The sequence below is a fragment of the Lithobates pipiens genome, unplaced genomic scaffold, assembly GCF_037356315.1.
Source record: "Lithobates pipiens isolate NorthernLeopardFrog02 unplaced genomic scaffold, aLitPip1_a1.2 Scaffold_10, whole genome shotgun sequence".
NCBI lineage: Eukaryota > Metazoa > Chordata > Amphibia > Anura > Ranidae > Lithobates > Lithobates pipiens.
In genome coordinates, this window is record NW_027507686.1 from 216,652,200 (window position 1) to 216,678,850 (window position 26,651).

Genomic DNA, 26,651 nt, shown 5'->3' on the forward strand with positions numbered 1-26,651 from the left:
GTAGAGAGAGAGAGAGAGAGAGAGAGAGAGAGAGAGAGAAGGTGGAGAGAGAGAAGGTGGAGAGAGAGAAGGTGGAGAGAGAGAAGGTGGAGAGAGAGAGAGAGAAGGTGGAGAGAGAGAAGGTGGAGAGAGAGAAGGTGGAGAGAGAGAGAGAGAAGGTGGAGAGAGAGAGAGAAGGTGGAGAGAGAGAGAGAGAAGGTGGGGAGAGAGAGAGAGAGAGAGAGTGTGGGGGTGAGAGGAAAGTGGAGAGGGAGCGAGGGAAAAGAGAGGGGGGAAAGAGCGAGGGTGTGTGAGAGAGGAGAGAGGGGGGGGGAAAGAGGAAAGAAAGAGGGGAAGAGAGGGAGGGGGGAAGAGAGAGAGAGAGGGAGGGAGAGGGAGGAGGGGAAAGAGAGAGAGAGAGGGAGAAAGAAAGGGGGAAAGAGCGAGGTTGTGTGAGAGAGAGAGGGGGAAAGAGGAAAGAAAGAGGGGAAGAGAGGGAGGGGGGAAGAGAGAGAGAGGGAGGGGGAAGAGAGAGAGGGAGGGAGAGGGAGGAGGGGGAAAGAGAGAGAGAGAGGGAGAAAGAGAGGGGGGAAAGAGCGAGGTTGTGTGAGAGAGAGAGGGGGAAAGAGGAAAGAAAGAGGGGAAGAGAGGGAGGGGGGAAGAGAGCGAGAGAGGGGAAGAGAGCTAGAGAGGGGGGAAGAGAGAGAGAGGGGGGAAGAGAGAGAGAGGGGGGGAAGAGAGAGAGAGGGGGGAAGAGAGAGGGGGGGGAAGAGAGAGAGAGGACAAAGGGAGAGAAAAAGGAGAAGGGGATGGAGAGAAGTGGCAAAGGGAGAGTTGAAGAGAGAGGGGAGTGGAGAGAGAGACACAGACAGAGGCAGAAGAAAGAGAAAGGAGCAAAAAGAAAGACATAGAAGATGGAAAATGGGTAAAGAAAAGGGGAGAAAAGGAGTTAAGAGAGAGACAGGTTTAATACAAGAGAGAGAGAGAAAGGAAGACAAATAGAGAGAGGTGGGAGAGAAAGCATCAAAGAAAGAAAGGTGGAAAAAGGAGGGTGGGATAGAGAAAGGTGAAAATGGTGTGAAAATAGAAAAAAGGGGCAAAAGGGGTGTAAAAAAGAGAGGGGAGGAGAAGGGGGGGTAAAAAGTGAAGGAGAGAGAAAGTTGTGTGACAAGAGGGCTGACAAGAGAGGGGGTGTAGATAAGGAAGTGGAGAGAGAGTGAGGGCAAAGAGAAGGGGGAATGGGCCAAGAGAGAGATAAGGAGGTGAAGAGAGGAGGGGTCAGAGAACGGTGGAAGAGAGAGGCAGTAAGAAGAGGGAGTAGGTGGGGGTGGTGGAGAGAACGGTGAAGGGGAGAAGCTTAAAGAGTGATGAAAGAGCGAGAGGGGGAAAAGAAGGGGGTTAATAAAGAGAGATAGAAGTAGTAAAATGTGTAAAGAAAAGAGAAGCGGAGAGAAAGGGGTAAAGAGAGAAACAGAGTTTGCCATCCAAGGAGGACGACAAAACAGATGGGGGGTGAATAGAGAATAGGGGTGTGTGTGTGTGTGTGTGTGTTTTTACAGTATATTAAATGTAACACATTTTTGCCCAATATAGTTTATGTCTGAATATGAAATAATGAATAATATGTCACGTTTACCATTTGCTGGCAGCATCAGTTCACCATATTTGCCAAGTCATTTTACCGCTATGCTGTGATTGAATCCGCTATTAAATTATATTTAAAGCTGAACTCTGGGATAAGCAGATATTACCCAAATACAAGTCATGTGTATTCTTACTTGAATCTTGATCTTTGTGTCTTTCCGTATCTGTTCAGTAATCTAATAAGAAAGTTTACCTCTGTGAAGAAGCTTCCTGTAACAAAGACCGGTCCCTACAGCTCTCTTCTTGTGCAGGATGACAGGTCCTGTCTCCGCCCCCTGCTGTATTTTCTGCCGGCAGCTTATAGTGGGTGTGGCCTGGGAGGGCCAAGATAATAATTGGATTTGCAAAGGCATCTGGTCCACACAAAGTAAAGCTGGCCATACACCTATAGATTATCTGCAGATTTTCTATGGTTTAGATGGAAAAAGTGCAACAGATTTCTCAATGTTCGCTAAACTGTGTGGATGGAGGAATCTCCCACTTTTTCCATTTACCCATAGAAAATCTGCAGATAATCTATAGGTGTATGGCCAGCTTAAATCAAAGTGGTTGTAAACCCACATAAAAAAAAAAAACCCAGCATATATAGCATGGAAAAACAATTGATGAGCTGCGCCAATTATATTAATTAAAATATTCAATTCAAATTAACCATAAAAACAAAAATTATCACATAAGAAACGGTTGAAATATTCGACCAGTTCAACCACATCTATAAGTCCATATCCACTAATCATCAATTGCAGATAATGACAATATTATGGAAACATTTCATTAGCAAAGATGGAAAAATGCTGTTTATAGAAAGCAAAAAAGGTCCAAATAAAAGTCCTGATTGAAACACCAGGTAACTTCACATACAGGTATACTTTGTAGGGTGAAGAAACATGCCCGACCACCAGGATAGTAATGCGCTTACCAGATGGCGAAGTGTAATGAGCATATAAACTGACCCATCAGTAGCCTGAAGCATGTGTTCATGGACTATACAGCACACTGGATCGGAACCTTGCACTGAAATCTGTACTCAAATACTCCACAGGGCAATTACTCCATTAGTTGCTTGAAAAGAAAAGAGACTCAACTTGAGATGAACATGTTCTTTTTTGAGGCCCTATGCAGGCGACTCAATGAGAAATATCGCAACCTAAATGTTTTCTTTTTGGTGTCACCCCTGTTGGGCCACTGGATATACCATCTTGGTAAACAACTGCCTGACTTACACAATCTGTCTTTGCATATATAGCATACTAGCTCATTATGTAATACTCACCCGAGATCGAAGCCCCCGCTGCGGTGCCCGTACACAGCACCGGCCGGGCAACATCGCTCCGGGAGTTACTTCCGGTATTGCAGGCTCCGGCACTACGATTGGCCGGAGCCGTGATTACATCACTCCCGCGCATGAACCCGGGAGCCACCGTTAACAGCACACCTATTGAAACAATAGGGGAAGGGACCACCGGTGGAAATATGGATATAGAACTCTCCTCGGAACTGGAACACCAGGTGCCGGCTAAGCATATAGCAACATGAGGCAAAAAGGAAGTTCTGGACAGCCGCACTCCGGAATATAGCCTTTATTATTAAAAAGTGCAACAGATACAAGCCACAGCATAAAAATGGGACAAATAAGTTGACGCGTTTCAAACTTAAATCGGTTGTATACTGTTTTTTTTTTATTTTACCTACAGGTTAGCCTAGAACAGTGATGGCGAACCTTGGCACCCCAGATGTTTTGAAACTACATTTCCCATGATGCTCCTGCACTCTGCAGTGTAGTTGAGCATCATGGGAAATGTAGTTTCAAAACATCTGGGGTGTCAAGGTTCACCATCACTGGCCTAGAATAAGGTTTACCTGTAGGTAAAAAAAAAAGAAAAAATCTCCTAAACCTGCATGGTTTAGGAGATATTCCCCTCGCAATGCCCCGCTGACTGCAGAGGCGCATGTGCACAGGGGATTTTCGGCTGAAAGCCCGGCAGACGGCGGACTTTGCCGGAAAGAAATCTCCCACTCGCATGCGCATGAGTGACGATATATCGGCTCCGGCCACTCACAGCGCCGGAGCCGCCATACCCGGAAGACAAGCTAGGGGAACATGTCAGCTCCCTCGGCGTGGATCGTTGGAGATATCGTGACCTGGTTCTAAGGTAAGCATTTCATAATGAGCTAGTATGCGGTGCATACTAGCTCATTATGCCTTTTCCCTTGCAGGTCAGAAAAAAAACAAAAATTCTGCGGGTTTACTCCCACTTTAACAGTGCTTAGTCATAGCGTTGGACTTTTTACTAATAAAGGCTATATTCCAGAGTACGGCAGTCCAGAACTTCCTCTGGATAAACACTCACTGAAACAACGGCATGTATGAGCCATTGCTTTAGTGCGCATGTGCCGATGACGTCTGCACATGCAGATACAGGGGATATCTCCTAAACCATGCAGGTTTAGGAGATATCCGGGGTAGCTACAGGTAAAGCCTTATTATAGGCTTACCTGTAGCAAAAAGTGGATTGTAAGGGTTTACAAGCACTTTAAGCTATTGAGAAACATATTTGGATTTTTTCGTACCAAAACTCAACTTTAACTAAAACTTTGTTTTGTTGTTTTTAGTTTTGGATACAGTAGGGAAGGGTTCTTGCCCCTGCCAGGTTTTTATGTGCCCTATTTGTCACCCTCTCTATGTGTCCTGGTGAGCTTGATCACAGACAGAATATGAAGGGAATTCTAAAATTTCAAATGGTCACTGAGACAGTAATAAAGGTGACATTTTCCAATGGGGGCATTTGTTTTGCTGACAACTGTCTGAGGAAATCCCCACTTCCTGATGTGCCTATAGGACCCGAAGGGACACAGCACCAAAATTTGACTTTCAATTAATTTATTAAATATATACTTATAATGGGTGAACAGCTTAAAGTGGAATTCCAGGCTAGATTTAACGAAGCTTAAAACTACTCCGACCCCTCAAGGAAGGTGTGTAGACTTACCTATTCTCAGGGTTCTCCAGTCGCCAGCTTTTGGGAGAAAGGAGTGCGCGCAGACAACATATGGAATGCCAGGGTGGTGATGTTACCCATAGGCTTACTATGGTAAGGGGCATCCATTGTCCACTGTCCCCCCTCTCCCCTGAAGCTGGCTGCTTGGAGCCGATCATGTGACTGGACCAGAATGTCCTATGAATAGGTTTGTAATAAGCATCTTCCCTCTACAGGGCAGTTAAAATAGGAGTTGGGGGAGCTCTTTTCACAGTGGTATTAACTACTTCAGCCCCAGAAGGTTTTACTCCCTTAATGACCAGGCCATTTTTTGTGATACGGCACTACGTTTAACTGACAACTGAGTGGTCGTGCGACACTGTACCCAAATAAAATCTTTGTCCTTTTTTTCCCACAAATAGAGCTTTTTTTTGGTGGCATTTGATCACCTCTGCAGTTTTTATTTTTGCGCTATAAACAAAAAGACAGACAATGAAAAAAACTTTCTGCTATAAAACATACCCAAAAAATACCCATAAAAACACTCCTATGAAAAAAATGAAAAAACATTTGGAAAAAAAATTTTTTTTTTACTTACCAGAAATGCCTGTTGCTAGGCAGATCGTTCTAATGTGCCACTTCCTATTCCGCAGTGATCGTCAGTCTTTTCCTCCTCGTGCTGTTTTCTGTGAAATTTGGGCACTGTGTCTTCTGGGACCAGTGTGTGTCACAGAAGACAGCCACCCATCCACAAATCGCCAGGGGACTCGCGCATGCGCAGTAGGAAATGGGCAGTGAAGCCGCAAGGCTCCACTGTCTGTTTCCCTTTGTGAGGATGCCGGCGCCGGGACACAATACGAGGGACGGATCGGTCTCAGGGGGCCGACATCACGGGTGCCCTGGACAGGTAAGTGTCCTTATTAAAAGTCAGCAGCTACAGTGTTTGTAGCTGCTGACTTTTAAAACATTTTTTTACGGCTGGAACATCCCTTTAAAGTGTATGTAAACCCTAACAAACAACTTCTTTTATTTGCTATACCATTAAAAAGTTTTGTAATATCTGTTCAATAAGTCCAAAAAATATCTGCCAGAAATCATGTTCCCTGATACTTTCTTGTGCTTACATTCATTCTTATAGTTTACCCGTGCTTCTATAAGGACTAGAGAACCCCCTCCTCTATGTTACGGAGGAGAGAAACAGGAGGTTTTGGAAGTCCTGTTCTAAGGTGACAAAGCTGCTCCTCCATAGATACAGAACGAGTGAGCATTGTCATCCTAGGACAGGAAGTGTGTTACTGGTAGGATCAGCAAGACTGCATTCACAGTTGTGTAGCACTATTTTAAGTGCGTTTGTGAAATGTGAAAAAAAAACAAAAACAAAAAAAAAACATGTTTGTGGTGCCCAAGTGCAGCATGCGCGATTTTGCACGCGACAAAGTGCACAAAGCTCAAAAAGATATTTTTACTTTTTTTATTGCGTTTGTTACATGTAGAGCACGCCTCACCCTCCCCATTCCATATATGTAGTGCATAGTGCTGACCTCAGATCAGCCAATGACCTTGTCCATTGGCTGCAGCCTACTGGTCCCTTCTCAACAGATCCTAATAGAAGCCATTGACTTGGATATATACTACTTCTTAATTAGGGTCAATGGAGAAATGGCCATGTACATAAGCAGGGCACTACGACCCACTGGCTTAGTGGAAAGCATGGAAGTGTTGCTGGACCCTCTATAGCAGGCATATGCAATTAGCGGACCTCCAGCTGTTGCAGAACTACAACTCCCATGAGGCATAGCAAGACTGACAGCCACAAGCATGACACCCAGAGGCAGAGGCATGGTGGGACTTGTAGTTTTGCAACAGCTGGAGGTCTGATAACTGGATATCCCTGCTCTATAGGGCTGTGGCTCATATCGCTCAACTGAGGTCTGTAGTGAGAACCTTTACTCACCGGCTACTTTATTAGGTACACCTGTTCAATTGGTTGGTAACACAAATTGCTAATCAGCCAATCACATGGCAGCAACTCAATGCATTTAGGCATCTAGCTGTGGTAAAGACAACTTGCTGAAGTTCAAACCGAGCATCAGAAATGGGATTTAGGTGACTTTGAATGTGGCATGGTGGTTGGTGCCAGACGGGCTGGTCTGAGTATTTCAAAAACTGCTGATCTACTGGGATCTTCACACACAACCATCTCTAGGGTTTAACGGAGAATGGTCCAAAAAAGAGAAAATATCCAGTGAGAGGAAGTTGTGTGGATGAAAATGCCAAGTTGATGTCAGAGAAGAACGGGCAGACTGTATTGAGATGATAGATAGGCAACCATAACTCAAATAACCACTCGTTACAACCAAGGTATGCAGAATACCATCTCTGAATGCACAACACATTGAACCTTGAAGAAAATGGGCCACAGCAGAAGACCACACCAGGTGCCACTCCTGCTAGCTAAGATCAAGAAACTGAGGCTACAATTCACACAGGCTCACCAAAAATTGGACAATAGAAGATTGGAAAAACATTGCCTGGTCTGATGAGTCTCCATTTCAGCTGCGACATTCAGATGGTGGGGTCAGAATTTGGCATAAACAGCATGAAAGCATGGATCCATCCTGCCTTGTATCAACAGTTTAGGCTGGTGACGTAATGGTGTGGGGAATGTTTTCTTGGCACACTTTGGACCCCTTGATTGAGCATCGTTTAAACACCACAACCTACCTGAGATCCAGATCTCATCCAATAGAGCACCTTTGGCACGTGTTGGAACAGATTTGTATCATGGATGTGCAGCTGACAAATATGCAACTATGTGATGCAATCATGTCACTATGGACCAAAATCTCTGAGGAATGTTTCCAACACCTTGTTGAATATATGCCATAAAGAACGAAGGCAGTTCTGAAGGCAAAAGGGGGTCTAACCCGCTACTAGCAAGGTGTACCTAATAAAGGGGCCAGTGAGTGTATATATAAAATTAGGGTCATCTAGAAGATCATGGAAGCGCTGAGGTGCAGGTGGAGAATTGCTTATAGACTCTATGGCAGTTCCTCTAGTCATACCTATGCTTGTGCCATCTGTCTATTCAAATGTCATAGAAGCACAGAACAGGCTATAGCAGGCGGATCACACAGCTTAAAAAAATAAAAAAACACCGCTACTTGGACGGAGCAGCGCTAGTGAGTACTATAAGCAAAGTGACTATAGAGGAAGGTAGCATGGTGTCTCCAAGTACTCCAATGTGAACATCACTTATTCATTAAGGTTACAATTCCTCTGAATTGCTTGATGGCTTTGCAAGTAAAACACAGGCTGGTGGTTTTGCAAAGTAGACTAATCAAATACTCATGTCAATCACTAAATATTTTTCAATTAGAATCTCTAAAATAAGTTGTATTTGCAGGTCAGGCGCTCAGTAATACGGCTGTAGCTCCTTACACAATTTTACAATGACTCCATCCTATAAATAGCAGCAGAGCAGTAGTAATATACATTTTAACCACAAGAGGGACCTCTATGTATTTCCCAATGTATACATTTTATAGACAATGAAAACTTCAAAAGTTAAATCTAACTGCTAATCTAACTTCTAGCGCCAGACTAGAAGGGCTTGAATGTTGAAAGTTTTATGCAAACTTTCAGTAAAAAAAAATACACTATAGTTATTTTAGGGCACACAAATGTAATAAATCAACCAATTTTTTTTTTTTTTGTAAAATCTAGAAGACAAGGTTGCACCATGTAAACAGATACCAAACATGTCAAACCTTAAACTTGCATGTGCCTGTGAAATGGTGACGAACTTCAGTACCCTATATTTTCCATAGGCGACACTCTAAAAGCCATAGGTCATCAGTTTAGTGTTACAGAGAAGGTATGGTGCCCCTTTGTAATTTGAACTTGAAGCGTGTAAAAGGTTCCTTTAGATCTGCTGCCTGGGGGCCAGATGTGGCCCCTTGGGGCACTATTGCACCAAGTGACCTCGTCGATTCTTCCCATTGATACAAATAGGGCACCATTCCTTCCATTCAAACCAATGATGGGGGGGCATTGTTTATGCCCACTGACACTGGGACATTTTCCACTCCACCTAGACACAGTCTTGCTCCCCTAAAGTCTAAAGAACGGTAAACTGGCCCTTTGCTTAGAAAGTTTGGAGAACCCTACGTTAGATCAATGGTTGTCAACTAATGAGCTAAAGGGGGCCTCAAATGCAGCCCCTAATATCACCAAAGGGCCAAGCATAATGTTCTATATATGTAATGCTTAAGAGGACTGTCAAAATCTGCAGACCTAATAGAGGAAAGGAGTGTGGACATGCTACATTTTTGATGGGATATGCTGCAGAAGAACACATGAAATTGGAAACATGTTAAGTGAAGCTAGTGGAGATCAATGCTATTGCCCTAATCAATGTTTCCACTACCAACTGCTGAAGTCCATCATATACCAAAGGGCCACATGCAGCCCTTGGGCTGCAGATTGAGCACCAGGGCTCTAGATCTATACTATATGACTAAACATTTGTTTGCTGACACTTGATCACATCCATATGAGTTTGTTGGACAAAGTTATTTAAAAATCATGCGGCTAGAAGAGCCTCCACTCTTCTAAAAATACTTTCCATATGATAGAAAACAACCAGAAGAGCCTTAGTGAGGCCGGGTAAAGTGGTTGTATTGTATGAGACCCAAGTTGCACTCACTATTCCAATTTAGCCTAAGTGCCTTCATTAGGCTTGGCGCTCACAGCAGGGGTCCGGTTCCGGTGTATGCTGGTTTACCGTTTCAGGTCCGATTTGAGCATTTTTTGAGCATTTTGGGCTGAATTTGCACCTGAAAACGGACCAAAAAAGACACACAGCCTTTTTCTGTAAAACACGCCGGACCTGCTGCGGAGATATGTGAACCTGCCCCAGTCAAAATCTCCTGCTATTGTGAATTGGATGCGGAGATCCCGCATCCAATTCGCAATGGTGTGAACCCAGCCTTAGGGTTGAGGTCTGGGCTCTGTGCAAGTCAGTTGAGTTTCACCACATCAAACTTACCTGGCATGGCATGCATGTGTAAATAACAAGCCTAACTTAACAGAATACTGCGGTTTTCAGACCCAATTAATGTGCACTACTGCCTAAAATAATTGAAGGCAACACTTTATGTATCTTGAATAAATAGAAAGGTTTTATTATCAAGACTCCATGCAAAAGATAAAGAATTTATTAAATCTCTCTCAACATAGTGTTCATAAAGAGGTATGCAAAATTAGATCTATTCCAACTCGTAAAAACTTTCTCTCTCTATACATATATATACACACACAAATATATATATTATATAAGGAGGGTCACACAGGGGTATCTGATATTCTAATTGCCTATTCTTTTGGAAAGGGAAATACTTAACATAGGACAATGTGGAGTTGATTACTAAATGCAAATAAACTGTGCACTTTTGCAAGTGTAGCTGCTCCGGAGCTGTGTAAATGAGGTAAAGCTTCACTATACAAAGAACACCCAATCAAATGCAAGGACACTTTTTTTTAAAAAACAGCATTTTTGCTGGCATATGATTGGATAGTGGAAGTCAGCAGAGCTTTTCCTCATTTACTAAGTTCTGGAGCAACTGCACTTGCACTGTGTATTTGCCTTTAGGAAATAAAACCCAGAGTTCCTCAACCGTCACGATGACCTGCCCAAAGAGTTTACCCAATGTAACTGTTATGCAAATATTTTTCCACAAAAGAAGAAAACGCTTGTAGATTTAGTAGGAGTTAATCACATTCAACTGGACTTGTTCTGTAATTCTGAAGACGTTACCGTAGCTTATCCAAGTCACTTCTTTGGTTCTGAGGAGTGTCAGGAGCATACCCCAGTATGTTCATCCATAATCACCATTGGATCAAGCAGTTTCCTGGATGGCTCTACATGCTGGGCCATTTTCCTGATACATTAAAGTGATTGTAAAGTCTTATTTATTTTTTTAAACAAACATGTTATACTTACCTCCTATGTGCAGTTGGTTTTGCACAGGGCATCATGGATGCCCCTCTTTTCTGCCCCTGGTCCCTCTCTCCTGTCGAGTGCTCCCACAGCAAGCAGAGTGCTATATGGGCACCCAAGCTGAGCTGCAGCTCCTTGTATCCATTCAGACGTGGAGCTGACGTTCAGCCTCACTCCCTCTCTCCCCGATTGGCTGACTGACAGCAGCGGGAGCCAATGGAGCCGCTGCTGTCTCTCTGCCAATAAGGAGGGTGAGTCCTGGACGGATGAGGGATTTGTGGACATCGCTGGACAGAGAGGGGCTCAGGTTAGTATTAGGGGGTGCTGGGGCAGCTGCTACACACAGAAGTCTTTTTATCTTAAAGGGCAACTACATTTTCGTGGGGAAAAGCAATTGCAAATAAAGAAAAAATAACATAGCACATATAATTTAGACACTAATCATATTGTAATTGAATGTTATTAAAAATTACCTTTCCTTTTCAATCTGCAGCCACTGTAATTTTCTGAGAATGCAACGCAATATGGCTACCTAAGCTTGTTCTGTACACCGAGAGTGTGTACTGACCACACCCTAGAAACATCATATCCTGCTTGTGTGATTGGCTCACCAATTTTCCCAGAAATCTGCCTAAGATTCAAGTCAAATTTAAGGCATCCCCTGCAACAAAAATGTCATTTTGGGAGAGATACTTTCAATAGGAGCACATCTAAAGGAATGCAGGCCCAGCAGATTTCCTCATTAGTGCCCTGCAGCTGCACACCTGACAGTTAATTATGAAACCACTCCCATTAGACCCACTCATCACAGAGGTAGAGACAAACGCACCAAAAAGGTAGGAATCTGCAACAAAGGTTATTATAATCCTTGCAATGTACATAGATCACCCCGAGGGGACGTTTTTCTTCTCAACAAAAATGGAACTACGCTTTAATGCATAGAATGCATTGAGATTAAAAAAAAAAAACCTTCTGCCTTTATAACTCCTTTAAACCGAGGTGGCGTTAATAAACAGCAAAGCTTATTCAACGTTACAGAACAAGTCCAATTGAATGTGACCAACTACTACAAATATACCATGACCTGGATAAATGAGAATCTTCAAAAAGACTTGTAAAAAAAATAAAAAATAAAAAGAGAGACATGCAGGTCCATTTGTAAATGCTCGGCTCACAAGGATTTTAAAGTAACCCATTTTAAGGAATATGAAAGTTTAGATCACCTTGTAAATTATTATTATTCACCTTTCCAGCAAGCGGAATATAAGATCTCACTTTAAAAAACTACAGGTGGCTGCGGATGTCTGACATTTTCGGTTGTGTCAGATAGCAATGATGCAGGTTGTGGTTCCCTCCCACCAGCCGCTATGGTGCTAAAGGACACAGTAGCGACATAGTGACCACAGCCCCCAGCAGAGGACCAGATATCCAATACAACTGGAATGGTCTGTCGCTCTGTGGTGTCTGGGACTCTGACTTTTTTTAAAGGGGAGATCTGACTCAACTTGAGCCAGAGAGGCGAGTAATAAACATTTTCATTTATAGGGTTATTGTAATTTAATCCTCTTACTCTCACAACAGGGTCATTTTAAAATCACTGCATGGACTTTGCTGAACTTGAACAACAAACTGTGAGTATTAATGATTCAGCCTAAGGCTTACCAGCATGTGAGGCGTCATACAAGTGACATCATCAAAGTACAGGGTGGGAGACTTCAGGTTGTGCTTTTTGGGAGATATATGCAAGTAAGCCTTTTCAAAAAAAGTACCAGATTTCTGTGGACATTTCTTTAGAGATGTGACGGTCTCTTTCACATATCATCCAAAGGTCAATCAATCAAACCAGTAGATCCCTGATATAGATCAGTACACTCGCTTCTCTAATGGCCTGGTGTCTCTCATCTTCCCTCTGTTCGAGCTACTAAAGCCTCCATCTTTTTTTCTTATTCTGTAGAACTCCTCTGGGAGTGTCGGAAACCCGTGTCCCCCCCACCACACACACACTAGCATTACTTCCTCTATACCCTGTCTTTACAGGACACAGAAGTGGATGTAGGGGTTGGCAGAAGAAAGGGCATGGCACTCCCTGGGCAGGGACTACAGCACTGGAACAGAGAGGAGGGAGGAGAGACCGGCCATTGGAGAGGTGAATATTTATCTACTGCAAGAGAGAGTGACGATTTGATTTCATCAAAGACCATGAAATGGTCTCTTTAGAGTAAATGCCCAAGAAAAAGAACATGCAATAAAAAAAAATAAAAAAAAGGGCACATACTATTTAGGAGAGGAAAGAACAGCTTAAACTCCCCCTACCTGTACTTTGAATCCCACTAAAATACATGCAAAAATTTAAATGTGGACATGTCCTGGTCACAAGTTTTTCCAGCCTCCAATATTCATATTTTCTGCTGAATGAAAAAAAAAAAAAAAAAAACTGTAGACATTTTAGTTACAAAATTAAAATACCGCTGAAAGAAAAAAAAAACCATGAATAGCCCCCTCAAGATTTTTAGCACACAATAAATGCGTTCAACAACACGGGCAGTTTCTCTCAACTGAATTATTGACCAAGATTTGCTACCAATGCCACAGTTGTTCATGATTGTCATGGTATGGTGTACCACACTTTTTTTTTTTTCCCCCTTTCAGACACTTTGTACAACAATGGTCCTCAATATAGAAAGTAACAAGAGAAAAAAAAAAAGCCAGCACTGAGCAGCATAGGTCCATTCGGCATTCTATACCCTGAACAGGACACTCAGTTAATGGGAGGTGTTTGTCAGTACATAAGCCACAAGATGCAAGAGAAGCCTAAACTCCATTGATGCAAAAAAAAAAAAAGCAGTAGAAATCAACCGCGGTGTACAGTCGATGTTTTGGGGCACAGCAGGACCCCCCTTTATTGAGACAACATGCTCACAAGAATGTGATACTCTGGTAAAAGGGTCCTTGATTTTCCCCCAAAATTCTGACCACCCACCACACCGACATCTTTCTTCTTCTGGCTTATACATTCTACTTAAAGTGTAGCAAGTCAAGTTTTTCTTCTTTGTTTTGCATAAAGTAGGGATTATGCCTGCAGAAATTTTCATTTATCCAGGTCATGTTATATCTAGTAGTAGTTAGTCACATTCAGCTTGGACCTGTTCTGTAACGTTAAAGACATTTCTAATGAGTAACTTAAAAAGAAGGTTCACCTTTTAACAAAAAATAATAAATGCACATTTTTTTGCAGGTAAAAAAAAAAAGTGCTTTTACTATTCTTTTATTTAGGAGCCTGTAAAGCATTGCACAAGCGATCAGCAAATCGCTGATGCCATGCAGGACTCCTGCAGATCTGTCAGTGTATCCGTTTGCCTATACCTCGCACGGGTAAGCAAATGCTCTCTGACAGGAAGAATTAATTAATCACCACAGCACAACAGCAGTAGTACTTCATTGAGAACTATAAGCTGACAGCCGCAGGCTGTCGGGACTTGGGGTTTCCCATTCACAGGATACTGTGAATGAGTGACACAGCCGGACAAGCAGAGCCCCGCACACTTTTTTTTTTTATCCTGACAGCTGGAGGGGGGGGGGGGGGGGGCGGGGTGCTAGCTGTCAAAACAGGAGATTGGGGGAAGGTCCTTTCGTAACATTTTACACCCCGAATATGGGTACAACATGCAACATCTTGCGAATGGTGAACGCACCCTTTAAGAATCTAGTTGAATGTGACCAACTACTACTAAATCTGTAATACAGATGAGTAACACTCTGCGAGATACATTTTTGCCGTCTGTGTGCAATTAAGGAAAATTTCCCTTCTTTCAATGTCCCACAACAGAAAGTCAAAGGAAATCTCCCTTAGACAGCTGTCATTATTGAAAGATTTGCCTTTTTTCAGTTTTCTCCAAAATTCACCTTGATTTCTCTCTGCGACAACAGCCACCTGTAAAATAGAGGGAAAAATCTCCCCAACTTCAGAGGGTCTAACCCATCCTCACTCTATGCAAAACAAAAGTTTGTGTCCAGTTGAGGGTGTACAGTGTAGAATGGTCCTATCAATCAGCCTCTCCCTTTTCCTATACTGCATTGATGGAAGGAAAGGAAGAAACAGATATTTTTGCATGGAACAATGCCTGTTCTTCCTCCATAAATATTACCTCCCATGTTCCACTCGTATGTTAGTGTCATAAATATGGTGCTGTGCTGGTGGAAAACAAAAAGTGGATATATTTTTATTGCAACCAAATTAAATGTCAGCTTTTATATATTAATCAGTATTAAAAGGCCGAAACCTGATTTGTCGATATAGGCAAAACATCCTCTTTACTCCTGCAGGCTGCAGACTGAGGCTCCAATCAGATGGGCTTGTACCCTTGAACAAATCAATGGGCGTGCTGCCACTCATCCGGTTACACATGATAGGGACTCGGACAGTTTGCATGCAGGGACAGTGCTCCTTGCCATGTACAAACTGGCTGCAGCTAATCATCCAGTTTGAATGTGGCCACAGCACAGTGTGTTGCTGCACGTAGAGGTGGTTTAGCCTGTGCCTGCTTCTGCCAGTCTGAATGAGACCTTAAACAGAACTGGACCCTATCTGGAGTATACTTAATTTGAAATAAGCTGTAAAAGATCATACTGACTGGCTGCTCTTAGTGTTCTGAACAACTACAAATAAGTATAAATATGATGTGCACTAGTTGGACCAAAAGCTGAGCTAGGTGATGCACCTCTACTCAGCCACCCTTCTCCTCCCTAAGGCCAGCCATATATGGCATGGTTTGAATCTCTGCCAGTTTAGCAGGAACCAGCTAAGATTTGAATCATTAATTGGCAGGCTGAATGTACCAAGTTGATCGATCAATCAACTTGAGTAGAACCAGCCTGCTGGAGTCGCTTACGATTTTCGCAAGTGGCTGCTATAGCTGAGATATTATATTCTCCTGGCGGGCATGGGAAACTGTCTCTGCTGGGATGACACAGTAATTATTGTGGCTATAGCCAGTAATAAATGTAAAACTCCAACACACTGGTTGTACCCAAGTTGATTACCGCAGTGGCTGGGTACAATCAGCCTGCCCATAGATGGTTTGAATCTTGGCCGGTTCAGCATTCGAACCATCTATGGCTGGCTTTCCTCTGCTCATTGTAGAGGGTGTTAGTTCACCTTTACATTGTTTTCGGAAAAGGTGGACATTTTAAATAGACAAAAACCACAAATCCCCTTTAATACTTGTGTGTGAACCGTTCCATGGCTTTTCTAACCTGGCAGCCATAAACTCGCCTCCTTTTCTGCTATTATTGCTTTTGAGGAAACAAAACAAATTGTTAATATATAAAATCACCAGTGGTTCTGTGTATAAAATCTGTAACAGTTACTAACCAAGTTAGTTTCCGGTTTGTGCGAACAGCATATAACAATCATTAAAAAAATAACCTAACATAAAAAAAATAACATTCCTCTGGTGATCTCTTTAGCCTGGTGCTCCCAGAACTATCCTGCCCGTTTGGTTGTTGGCACAGGGTTCACCCAGTAACATTCTCTGCAGCACTTATAAAACACACTATGAAGATGGGAACATAACTAAAATCGTGCTTAAGAAAGAAGCAGGAAAAAAAAATAAAAAAATAAGGTAAAGTGCAGCCCTACCCAATACAGATTTCTGGATGCAAACTCGTGGGCTGAAACACCTTCTGGATTCATAGGTCCATCAGGGACCTTTGCAGGGGGGTTCTCCTTCTATAAACTCTGCCACATCTGAACTATAACATATTCATAACCATGACATATTTTTGCTGAGCAAGGCTCCTCTGTGCACCCTGCTCAATTATCCTTCGAGATGTGTTTCAGTTGTAGAATGGTCTAGCCAGAAACTCAAAGATTTAAACCCACAAAGTGAGTGAAAATATATATATATATATATATATATATATATATATATATATATATATATATATATATATATGAAATCTGTTCTAGGTGGATTGACGCTTTAAGATGGTCACACATGCATTTATATTTTGGTTGGGATGAAAAAAAAAAAAAAGGTCCATCCTGAAAACAATTGCCATATTCGCCATAGCAGTCAGAGGGCCATGGCCACTTTAGACTATTCCCCTTCTAAATCAAGGGCCTCAAACTGGCGGCTTTCCAGCTGTTGTGAAACTACAGGTCCCATCATACCTCTGCCTGTGGGAGTCATGCTTGTAACCGTCAGCCTTGCAATGCCTCATGGGACTTGTTGCTTTGCAACAGTTGGAGGGCCACCAGTTTGAGACCCCTGTTCAAAATACTTCCTACTGAAGTAACTGATCTATTCCAATGCCCCCAATTTTTGTTAATCAATAGCAACAGAAGCCACATCACCTTTTTTTCACTTCTTCAATAAGCTTATTCCAGAGAACAGTGTGCTGGAAGAGTAGGGTCTGGTGGGCAGCATTATTTGTAATACACAGTTCTTTGCAGAATAAATCGGAATTCTTTTTCTGTTCTTCATTGAGCTTTAGGGCAAATTCACACTTAACATTCATGAAATCGCAGAGCATCTGGAACGATTCACTGCTCCAGTTGCTCTGCATTGCAGGCTGCACTAGAGGGCAGTGCGGTGCGTAATTTAGCACACTACGCGGTTGCCTTTATTTTGTACAAGCTTTATTTGAAGTGTACACTTCATACACTGCAGTGTCAGGCAGCACGATGCACTGATCTGCCAGACATTGCAGTACAATTCGGACTTCTGCGCTGTGATAAAATGCAGCATGTCTGCATTTTAGCGCACCGCTAGGCTACATTGCAGTGTGAATGGGATACATAAGAAACAATTGTTTCCTGAGGCGAGAGACGTTTTACCATGTGGTGTCACCATACATGTAAATTGGCCCTTAGGCTGAACTCACAATGACTTGCATTAAAATGCAGGGAAAATGGATGTCCGTCCATTTTATGTGTTTTAACACGTTGAGTTGCATTGATCTGCATTTTAGCGCACTTGTAAAATGCAGCTCAGCACACAGACACATCAAAAAACAATTGTTTTTTATGTGTCCTGTTCACACTACAACACTTCAACAGGATGTCTCCAATTTACAAGCTGACCTCAATGCTCTGTCTAATTGGGCGACTATGTGGCAGATGAGGTTTAATGTTGATAAATATAAAGTTATGTACTTGGGGGGCTAAGAATATGCATGCATCATACATACTAGGAGTGCAACTGGGGGATCCATAGTGGAGAAGGATCTGGGGGTTTTGGTAGATCATAAGCTCAATAATAACATGCAATGCCAAGCTGCGGTTTCCAAAGCGAGCAAAGTCCTTTATGGTATTAAGAGAGGTATGGACTCCAGAGAGAGAGATAGCATTATTCCCCTGTACAAATCATTAGTAAGACCTCATCTGGAACATTCAGTTCAGTTTTGGGTACCAGTTCTCAAAAAGGATATCAGGGAACTGGAGAAAGTGCAGAGAAGGGCAACCAAACTGATAAGAGGCATGGAGGAACTTGGCTATGAGGAAAGCTTACAGGAACTGAATTTATTCTCTCTTGATAAGAGGAGACATGATCAACAGGTACAAATACATAAGGGGTCCATATAGTGAACTTGGTGTTGAGTTATTCACTTTATAGTCAAAGAGGACAAGGGGGCGCTTTACTTTTCTAGAGGAAAAGAGATTTCATTTCCAAATACGGAAAGGTTTCTTCAAAGTAAGAGCTGTGAAAATGTGGAATAGACTCCCTCCAGAGGTGGTTGTTGCCTGCTCAGTAGATTGCTTTAAGAAAGGCCTGGATTATTTCCTAAATGTACATAATATAAACTGGGTAATAACATTTATATGTAGAGTTGATTCGGGGAAAATCCGATTGCCTCTCGGGGAATCAGGAAGGAATTATTTCCCCTGCTGTAGCAAATTGGATGATGCTCTGCTGGGGTTTTTCACCTTCCCCTAGATCAACTGTGGGTATAGAATTGGGTATATGGGATTGTATGATATTTTTTTTTTGTGGTTGAACTGGATGGACTTGTGCCTTTTTTCAACCTGACTAACTATGTAACTGCATCTGCATTAGAATGTTTCCACATTGCATTTAAACGCAGCAAAACTCAGGTCAACACAGCATTGTAGTGTGAACAGGTCACATAAAATTGTTTTGTAGGCGTCTATATGCTGACCTGCATTTTACCAGTGTGCTAAAATGCAGATTAGCACGCTAAAACGCATTTAAAAAAGATGGAAACGTCCATCCATTTTCCCTGCACTGTACTGCATGTAAGTGTAAATTCAGCCTTATTCTACACTGAACAGTGCGTTGGAGGGGAAGGGTCTTGCAGTATTTTTAATGCACTGTTTGTAGAATAAAGCTTACTGAAGAAGAGATGCAGCTTCTTTTACTATCAATTTGCACTTCAGAGACTAGGATGGGTCTACTGCAGCCATTGAACCTGCGACTGGCTGTGGAGCTATGAATCTGACTAGATCGATACCTTTTGCTATGGTCTTCCAATTTTCACTGTTGCATAGTGACCGGTTCTCAAGCTCATAGCTTCCCAGTAATTACAATTAGTGCTACAATTTTGTTAATTGTTTGTGAAAACTGCATGTGTGGCCAACATTAGACAGGCACATATGATGCACATAGACAGTAAAAGCAAAAAATACGCATTTAGAAAACAGCTGGCAGATGGGCCTGGACTATCTACTGGCTTTGTATAAAAGCCAAGCACCTGACTGCTGCGAGGGAGAAATGAGAAAAGACCTTCGAAAATAAAGTGAACCAAACTGGGATGTACAATGCCCATTCTGTTGCCTTGGTCCTCTTCTGGCAGTCCATGCAGAATAAAGCGAAGGATGTCCTGCAGATGACTGTACCGTTAGTGCACAGGAACCATTTTTGGTTGGAGACAGTCTGTGCCACAAAATGTACATCAGTATCACGTATTCCTCTTTGATAAGGGTCGTCTTCTTGTCATTCCACTGTTAACGAGAGGATCGTCATTACGGCAATTCCGCAGCTTATCAGCACCACCTGGATCAGAGAATTCCTGGAAACAGCACAAAAAGGGTTATTAGACAATTTAAATATAAGAGCCAATTTAGGTGGGATTACTGAGCCGTTACAGAGCAGGGCTTCTGTCACCTTTATCAAGCCTTTCTCCTTCCCATTTACAAACTATTTGGACAGTGACATACACTCACCGACCACTTTATTATATACACCTGTTCAATTGCTTGGTAACACAAATTGCTAATTAGCCAATCATATGGTAGCAACTCAATGCCTTTAGGCATCTAGACGTGGTGACGATGACTTGAAGTTCAAATCGAGCATCAGAATGGGGAAGAAAGGGGATTTAACCACCCCACTGCACATATAAGGCCGGGTGGGGGCTTCCTCCTGAGGGGACATTCAGGAATGTCCCTTAGAAGGAGGGGGATCGTGTCCATGCAGTGGTACGAACCTGATGCGCTCGTGTTAGCCGGACATGGAGCATCTCTGATCGGCAGCAGGGCTCTGCGATTGGCCCTCCTGATCACGAGGCAAAAAATAAACAGATTTGTGAATAAATACCACCAAAAGAAAGCTCTATTTGTGTGAACAAAATGCTAAAAAATGTCATTTGGGTACAGTGTTGCATGACCGCGCAATTATTATTGAAAATGCAAGAGCGCTGAAGACTGAAACCTGGCCTGGGAAGGAAAGGGGCAAAAGTGCCCAGTAATGAAGTGGTTAAAGGACTTTGAACGTGCCATGGTTGTTGGTGCCAGCTTTTTCACACACAACCATCTCTAGGGTTTACAGAGAATGGTCTGAAAAAAGAGAAAATATCAAGAGAGCGGTATTTGTGTGGACAAAAATGCCTTGTTGATGTCAGAGGAGAATGGGCAGACTGGTTTTAGATGATAGAAATACAGTAACTCAAATAACCACTTGTTACAACCAAGGTATGAAGAATACCATCTCTGAACGCACAACGCATCAAACCTTGAAGCATATGGGCTACAGCAGGAGAAGACCACACCGGGTGCCACTCCTGTCAACTAAGAAGAGAAAGCTGAGGTTACAATTCACACAGGCTCACATAAAAATTGGACAATAGAAGATTGGAAAAACGTCGCCTGGTCTGATGAGTCTCCATTTCAACTGCGGCATTTAGATGGTAGGGTCAGAATTTGGTATAAAACAACAGGAAAGCATGGATCCATCCTGCCTTGAATCAACAGTTCAGGATGGTGGTGGTGTAATCGTGAAGATATTAGTTTTGTAAAAGCCTCCAAATGGTGGCAGTCAATCTAGGTATGACAGTCTCCAGATGGTGAAGGAGAGGACTTAGCAGTATATAGCAGTCTGGTGACTTCTATCAGTGTCTGGTTAAAGCTTGTAGGAGGAGGAGTTTTTATTCGGCACCAACTGTCCTACCAGGATACAGGACCCCTGACCCTCTGTCTGGACCAGTGCTGATCACATGCACCCTCCCAAGAAAAAACAAAAACAACTCTCTAGCAATACACACCAAACTGAGCAAGTGCAGCCTGTCCCCTGGCTCTGCATTATCAGGAAGTATATTGGGGACAGTGGAAGTAGAAGAGGATTAGATAAGACTGGCTCAAACAATGCAGAGGATTAACTCTTTAATAAAACTTTGTGAAAGAAAAACGTGAGTGACCTGACATCACTTGCCCACTTACAAAGAAATGAAGGGTCTATAATTTTTTATCATAGGTGTATTTTAAATGATAGAGACAGAATATTAACCAGAAAACTAGAAAAAACATAAAACAAATGTTATAAATTAAGTTGCAGTTCAATGAGTAAAATAAGTATTTGATCCCCAAGCAAAACATGATTTCGTACTCGTGGAGAAATCCTTGTTGGCAAGCAAAGAGGGTAAGGTGTTTGTATAGTTTGTTATCTGGTTTGCGCACATCTCAGGGGGGATTTTGGTCCTCTCTTCTTCACAGATCTTCTCTAAATCTTTAAGGTTTCTTGGCTGTCACTTGGCAACTCAAAGTTTCAGCTCCCTCCATAAATTTTCTATAGGATTAAGGTCTGGAGACTGACTAGGCCATGTGCTTCTTTTTGAGCCACTCCTTTGTTGCCTTGGCGAAATGTTTTGGGTCATTGCCATGCTGGAAGATCCATCCACAAGCCATCTTCAGTTTTCTGGCTGAGGGAAGGAGGTCATCATCTAAGATTTGATGGCCCGGCAAAGTCAACCTGTACCTTTAGCAGAGAAACAGCCTCAAAGCACAATGTTTCCACCTCTATGCTTGACTGTAGGGATGCTGTTCTTAGGGTCATAGTCATCATTTTTCTTCCTCCAAACATGGCGAGTCCCCCACCTCAAGAAGGCACAAGTACAGTCATACCAATGAACATATAAATGATTCAGAGAAGGATTGGATCTGTAATCTGATGAGACCAAAATGTAGCTCTTTGGCATTAACTCTACTCGACCGTGTTTGGAGGAAGAAAAACGCTGACTATGACCGTAGGGACACCATCCCTAGAGTGAAGCATGGAGGTGGAAACATAATGCTTTGGGGCCGTTTCTCTTTTAAAGGTACATGCCAACTTTGTTGCATTGAGGGGCCAATGGATGGGGCCATGTATTGTAAAATCTTGGATGAGAACATCCTTCCCTCAGCCTGAACACTGAAGATGGGTCATGGATGGGTCTTTCAGCATGACAATGACCCAGGCAACAAAGGAGCAGCCCAAGAAGAACATTAAGATCATGGAGTGGCCTAGTTAGTCTCTAGACTAGAGTCTAGACCTTAATCCTATAGAACATTTATGGAGGGAGCTGAAACTTCGAGTTGCACAGAGACAGCCAAGAAACCTTAAAGATTTAGATAAGATCTGTAAAAAAAGAGTGGACCAAAATTCCTCCGGAGATGTGTGCAAACCTGATAACTACAAAAAACATCTTACCTCTGTGCTTGTCAACAAAGGGTTTCTCCACCAAGTACCAAGTCATGTTTTGTTTGGGACCAAATACAAATTTTACTCACTGAACTGCAACTTAAAATTTATAGCATTTGTTTTATGTTTTTTTTTTTTTTATGGATTTTTGGTTGATATTCTGTCTCTATCATTTAAAATACACCTATGATTAAAAAAAAAAAAAAAAAAAAAAAAAAAAAATGAAAGACCCTTCATTTCTTCGTAAGAGGGCAAACTTACACAACCTGCAGGGGGTCAAATAATTATTTTCCCCGCTGTATGTCTGCACTGAATTTCATCTGCCACTTTCTGGTAAAGCCTTTCTCCTAATCTTTACTTAAATCCCAGTGCGTACAGCATTCATCCTCATCTGACCTCATTATTGGACATTGTTTTCCTGCCGTGTGAGGGGAGGAAAAAAAAAAAAAGGGATTAATTGTTCTCACCGCTCGCACACACATGGAGCTTACATGGGGGTCCCTTCACTGTCAGCGGTATTGCACATGGAGGAACATGCAAAATTCAAAAGCAGCAGCATAAACGGCACAGAATCTTTAGAGAGCCACTAATACCTACTGTACTCTGATATTGGTGGGAGTTTATACAATTATAATATTCAGCCAAGAATTTGTATTTTCTTTTAAAAGGCCTATATTTAAATTTGTTTCCACATTTACAGGCAGGCCAAGCCATCCGACCAAGCGACTGTGACGAGGACTGGGACAAACGACAAAACTGGGGTGTTTAGGCAGCAGTATTTTTTTTGTTTTGTTTTTTATAAACAAACAGAACAAAAAAGTGACATTATTAGCATGTTATCCACTTGCCGACTGCAATACTTTTAAATTTAAAATAATTATATATATATATATATATATATGCTGTGGCTCGCAAGTGGTTTATCGGAGTTATGGCTGAAGCTATTAGCTATAATCCTGTTTTGTTTTTTCAGCCGGTGATCGTTTCTCTCATGAAAGCAGTCCGAGCAGCCAATTAGCTGCTGGATCGCTTTCAGAAGCAGCGGGAGGGAGGGGTTGAAGTAAACCAGCCCCCCTTCCCACCCCTGCTTGCCGGTGCTTCTCGGGATTACTGCTTTTACCAGCGAGCCTGGAAAACGATCCGGCGGTTCACAGGGTGCCATAGAGATGAAGAGAGACCAGATTTTCTCTGATCACCTCTATGATCTAGGAGGATCAGAGTGACATGAGGTCATTGCTTGTCTAGGGCAGAAGTAAACCATTTTTTTTTTGTGGGATTGTGTGTTAAACATACAGGCAGATGAGAGCATTAATGCGGCTCCGCTGCCGACCGATCACTTGCACACCCTCCCGTTACAGGCTCTGGCAGCCGAAGGGTTAAAGTTAGAGGAGAAATTTGAGGTCTTATAGAGGACCTATCATCCCTTATTTCTTTTACAAGGGATGTTTGCATTTGCTATAATAATAGGAAGAAAAGTGATCAAAAATGTAAACGAACAGTGTAAACGTAAATATATAGATAAATACGTTTTTTTTTTTTTTTAAGTACTCCAATCCCTCCGTGGTGGTGCGCAGAATGTTAGAGTGAGAGCATCAATTCTAGCACTAGACGTCCTCTCTAACTCTAAACAGATAACCTGTAAAAAATGTATGCATTGCAGTTTGTTGCCATTCTATGAGCATGTGCAATTTTAGAGCATGACATATTAGGTATCTATTTACGCGGCATAACATCATCTTATATGTTACTGAAAAATAGTTAGTGTTACATTGTGTTTTTTTGCATGAAAAAAAAAAACTGTTTGAAAAACCACTGCACAAATACTGTGAGATAAAAAATTGCAACAATCACCATTTTATTCTCTAGGGGGGTTCTTTGCTAAAAAAAAAAATATATATATATATATATATATATATATATATATATATATATATATATATATAAATAATATTTCAGGGTTCTAAGTAATTTTCTAGAAAAAAAATAAAGATTTGTACTTGTAAAGAAAAAGTGCCAGAAAATGCTTGGTCTTCAAGTGGTATAGTTTTTCCTAACCCCTGTTGCTGCCACAAAACACAATAGATTTCATCATAGTTGATATGAAAAGCTGAAACCACTTTCGGTAGAAAGGATGGTTGCGGACGCAACACCACCTTATGCCTGTGGATGACAAGATAAGGCGACTTGCAGGACAAGGCCGCCAATTCCGAAACCCTCCTGGCCGATGTGATGGCCACTAGAAAAATCACCTTCTGTGAAAGGGTCAAGAGAGGAATCTCCCTGATACTTTCAAATGGTGGCTTCTGAAGCGCCGACAACACCAGGTTCAAATCCCATGGGGGTAACGGAGGACGCACCGGAGGGACTACATGTCGTGCCCCCTGTACCAAGGTACTCACTAATGAGTGAGACGCCAGGGGTTGCTGAAAAAAAAAGACAGCCAAGGCTGAAATTTGCCCCTTAATGGTGCTCAACGCCAATTTCTGGTCTACTCCTTGCTGAAGAAACAGCAGGATCCTGGATATAGAAAAGGAGCGCAGATGCCACCCATTCTCCTCACACATGGAGATGTAAGCCTTCCAGGTACGATGGTATATCTTCCGTGAAGAAGATTTCCACGCCCTCAGCATAGTTGGAATCACTGAGTCCGACAGACCCCGGTTCCTCAGCACCTGGCTCTCAATAGTCATACCGTTAAAGCCAGCGATGGTAAAGCAGGGTGAAAGATTGGACCTTGAGATAGAAGGTCCTCTCCCAGTGGCAGTTGCCAGGGAGCGTCTGCCACCAGACACACCAGGTCTGTGTACCAGGGGCGCTGAGGCCAATCTGGGGCAACCAGGATTACTGGAATCCCATCGGCTTCCACTCTGCGAAGCAGACGTGGCAATAGTTTCAGTGGAGGAAAGGCGTAGATCAGCTGGTACTGATCCCACGGAGCCACCAGCGCATCTGACACGTCTGCCCATGGATCTCTCGTCCTGGACACGAATCTGGGCACCTTCCGATTGAGACGGGAGGCCAATAGATCCACATCTGGTGTGCCCCACTTCAGGCACAGTAGCCTGAATATCTTCGGATGCAATGCCCACTCTCCTGGGTCTAGCATCTGTCGACTCAGATAGTCCGCCTGTCAATTTTCCACCCCGGGATGTAAACGGCCGACAGGGCCGGAACGTGTCGCTCTGCCCACCGAAGTATGCGAGTGACCTCCCAAGCAGCGGCTGAGCTTCTTGTTCCCCCTTTGTGATTTATGTACGCCACAGCCGTGGCGCTGTCCGACTGTATCCTTGTCGGATGTCCATGAAGACACATCGACCATGTGTGGAGACACAGCCTGATCGATCTCAATTCGAGCAGATTAATCGGCAATTTGGATTCTTCCGTCGACCAGAGGCCCTGAGCCGACTGAACGCCCATCACTCCACCCCAGCCGGATAGACTGGCGTCCACAGTGATCATCGTCCATTTCAGAGGAAGGAACGATTTTCCGGACTGAATCACTGGGGACCTCAACCACCAGATCAGGGAGTCCCTGACTGGCTGGCTCACCTGGATCTGCTGATCCAGGGACAACGGAGATTTGTCCCATTTTGTCAAGATCTCCTTCTGCAGGACTCTGGTGTGGAACTGGGCATTAGGTACTGCCTCAAAGGAGGCTACCATGAGCCCCAGCACCCGCATGCAAAAGCGGAGTGATGACCACTTGCGGTTCATCAGTAGTATGACCGCAGATCTGAGAGTCAGCAATTTGTCTGAGGGGAGTCCAACAGCAACCCCAGGTACTCCAGATGCTGAGTTGGTACAACCACTGACTTTTTTAGGTTCAACAGCCACCCAAATTCTTGCAGGGACTGCAAGATGATTGCCAAATCCTCCTCTAATGCTGAGGCAGAAGAAGCTCTCAGGAGTAGATCGTCTAGGTAACCCACGATTGCAATCATGCATTGTCTCAACAACGCCAATACCGGAGCCAGTACTTTGGTAAAGACTCGGGGGGGCTGATGCCAGGCCAAAAGGAAAAGCCACAAACTGGTAGTGGGCATCCCCGACTGCCAAACGCAGAAACTTTTGATGCCGAAGGCATATGGCTATGTGCTGGTAGGCATCCTGAATGTCCAAGGACGCCAGGAAGACCCC

At 43.0% G+C, this 26,651-nt stretch overlaps 1 protein-coding gene across 1 annotated transcript in view; it reads right to left on the minus strand.

Moving 5' to 3' along the window:
- Positions 1-9,766: 9,766 nt before the first annotated feature.
- Positions 9,767-26,651, minus strand: part of SLC39A13 (solute carrier family 39 member 13) — a 70,862-nt gene continuing 53,977 nt past the window's right edge. The window contains exon 10 of the mRNA XM_077460982.1: positions 9,767-19,632. Within this exon, the coding sequence (XP_077317108.1) occupies positions 19,557-19,632 (76 nt within the window). The 3' untranslated portion in view covers positions 9,767-19,556. The remainder of the gene's footprint in view (positions 19,633-26,651) is intronic.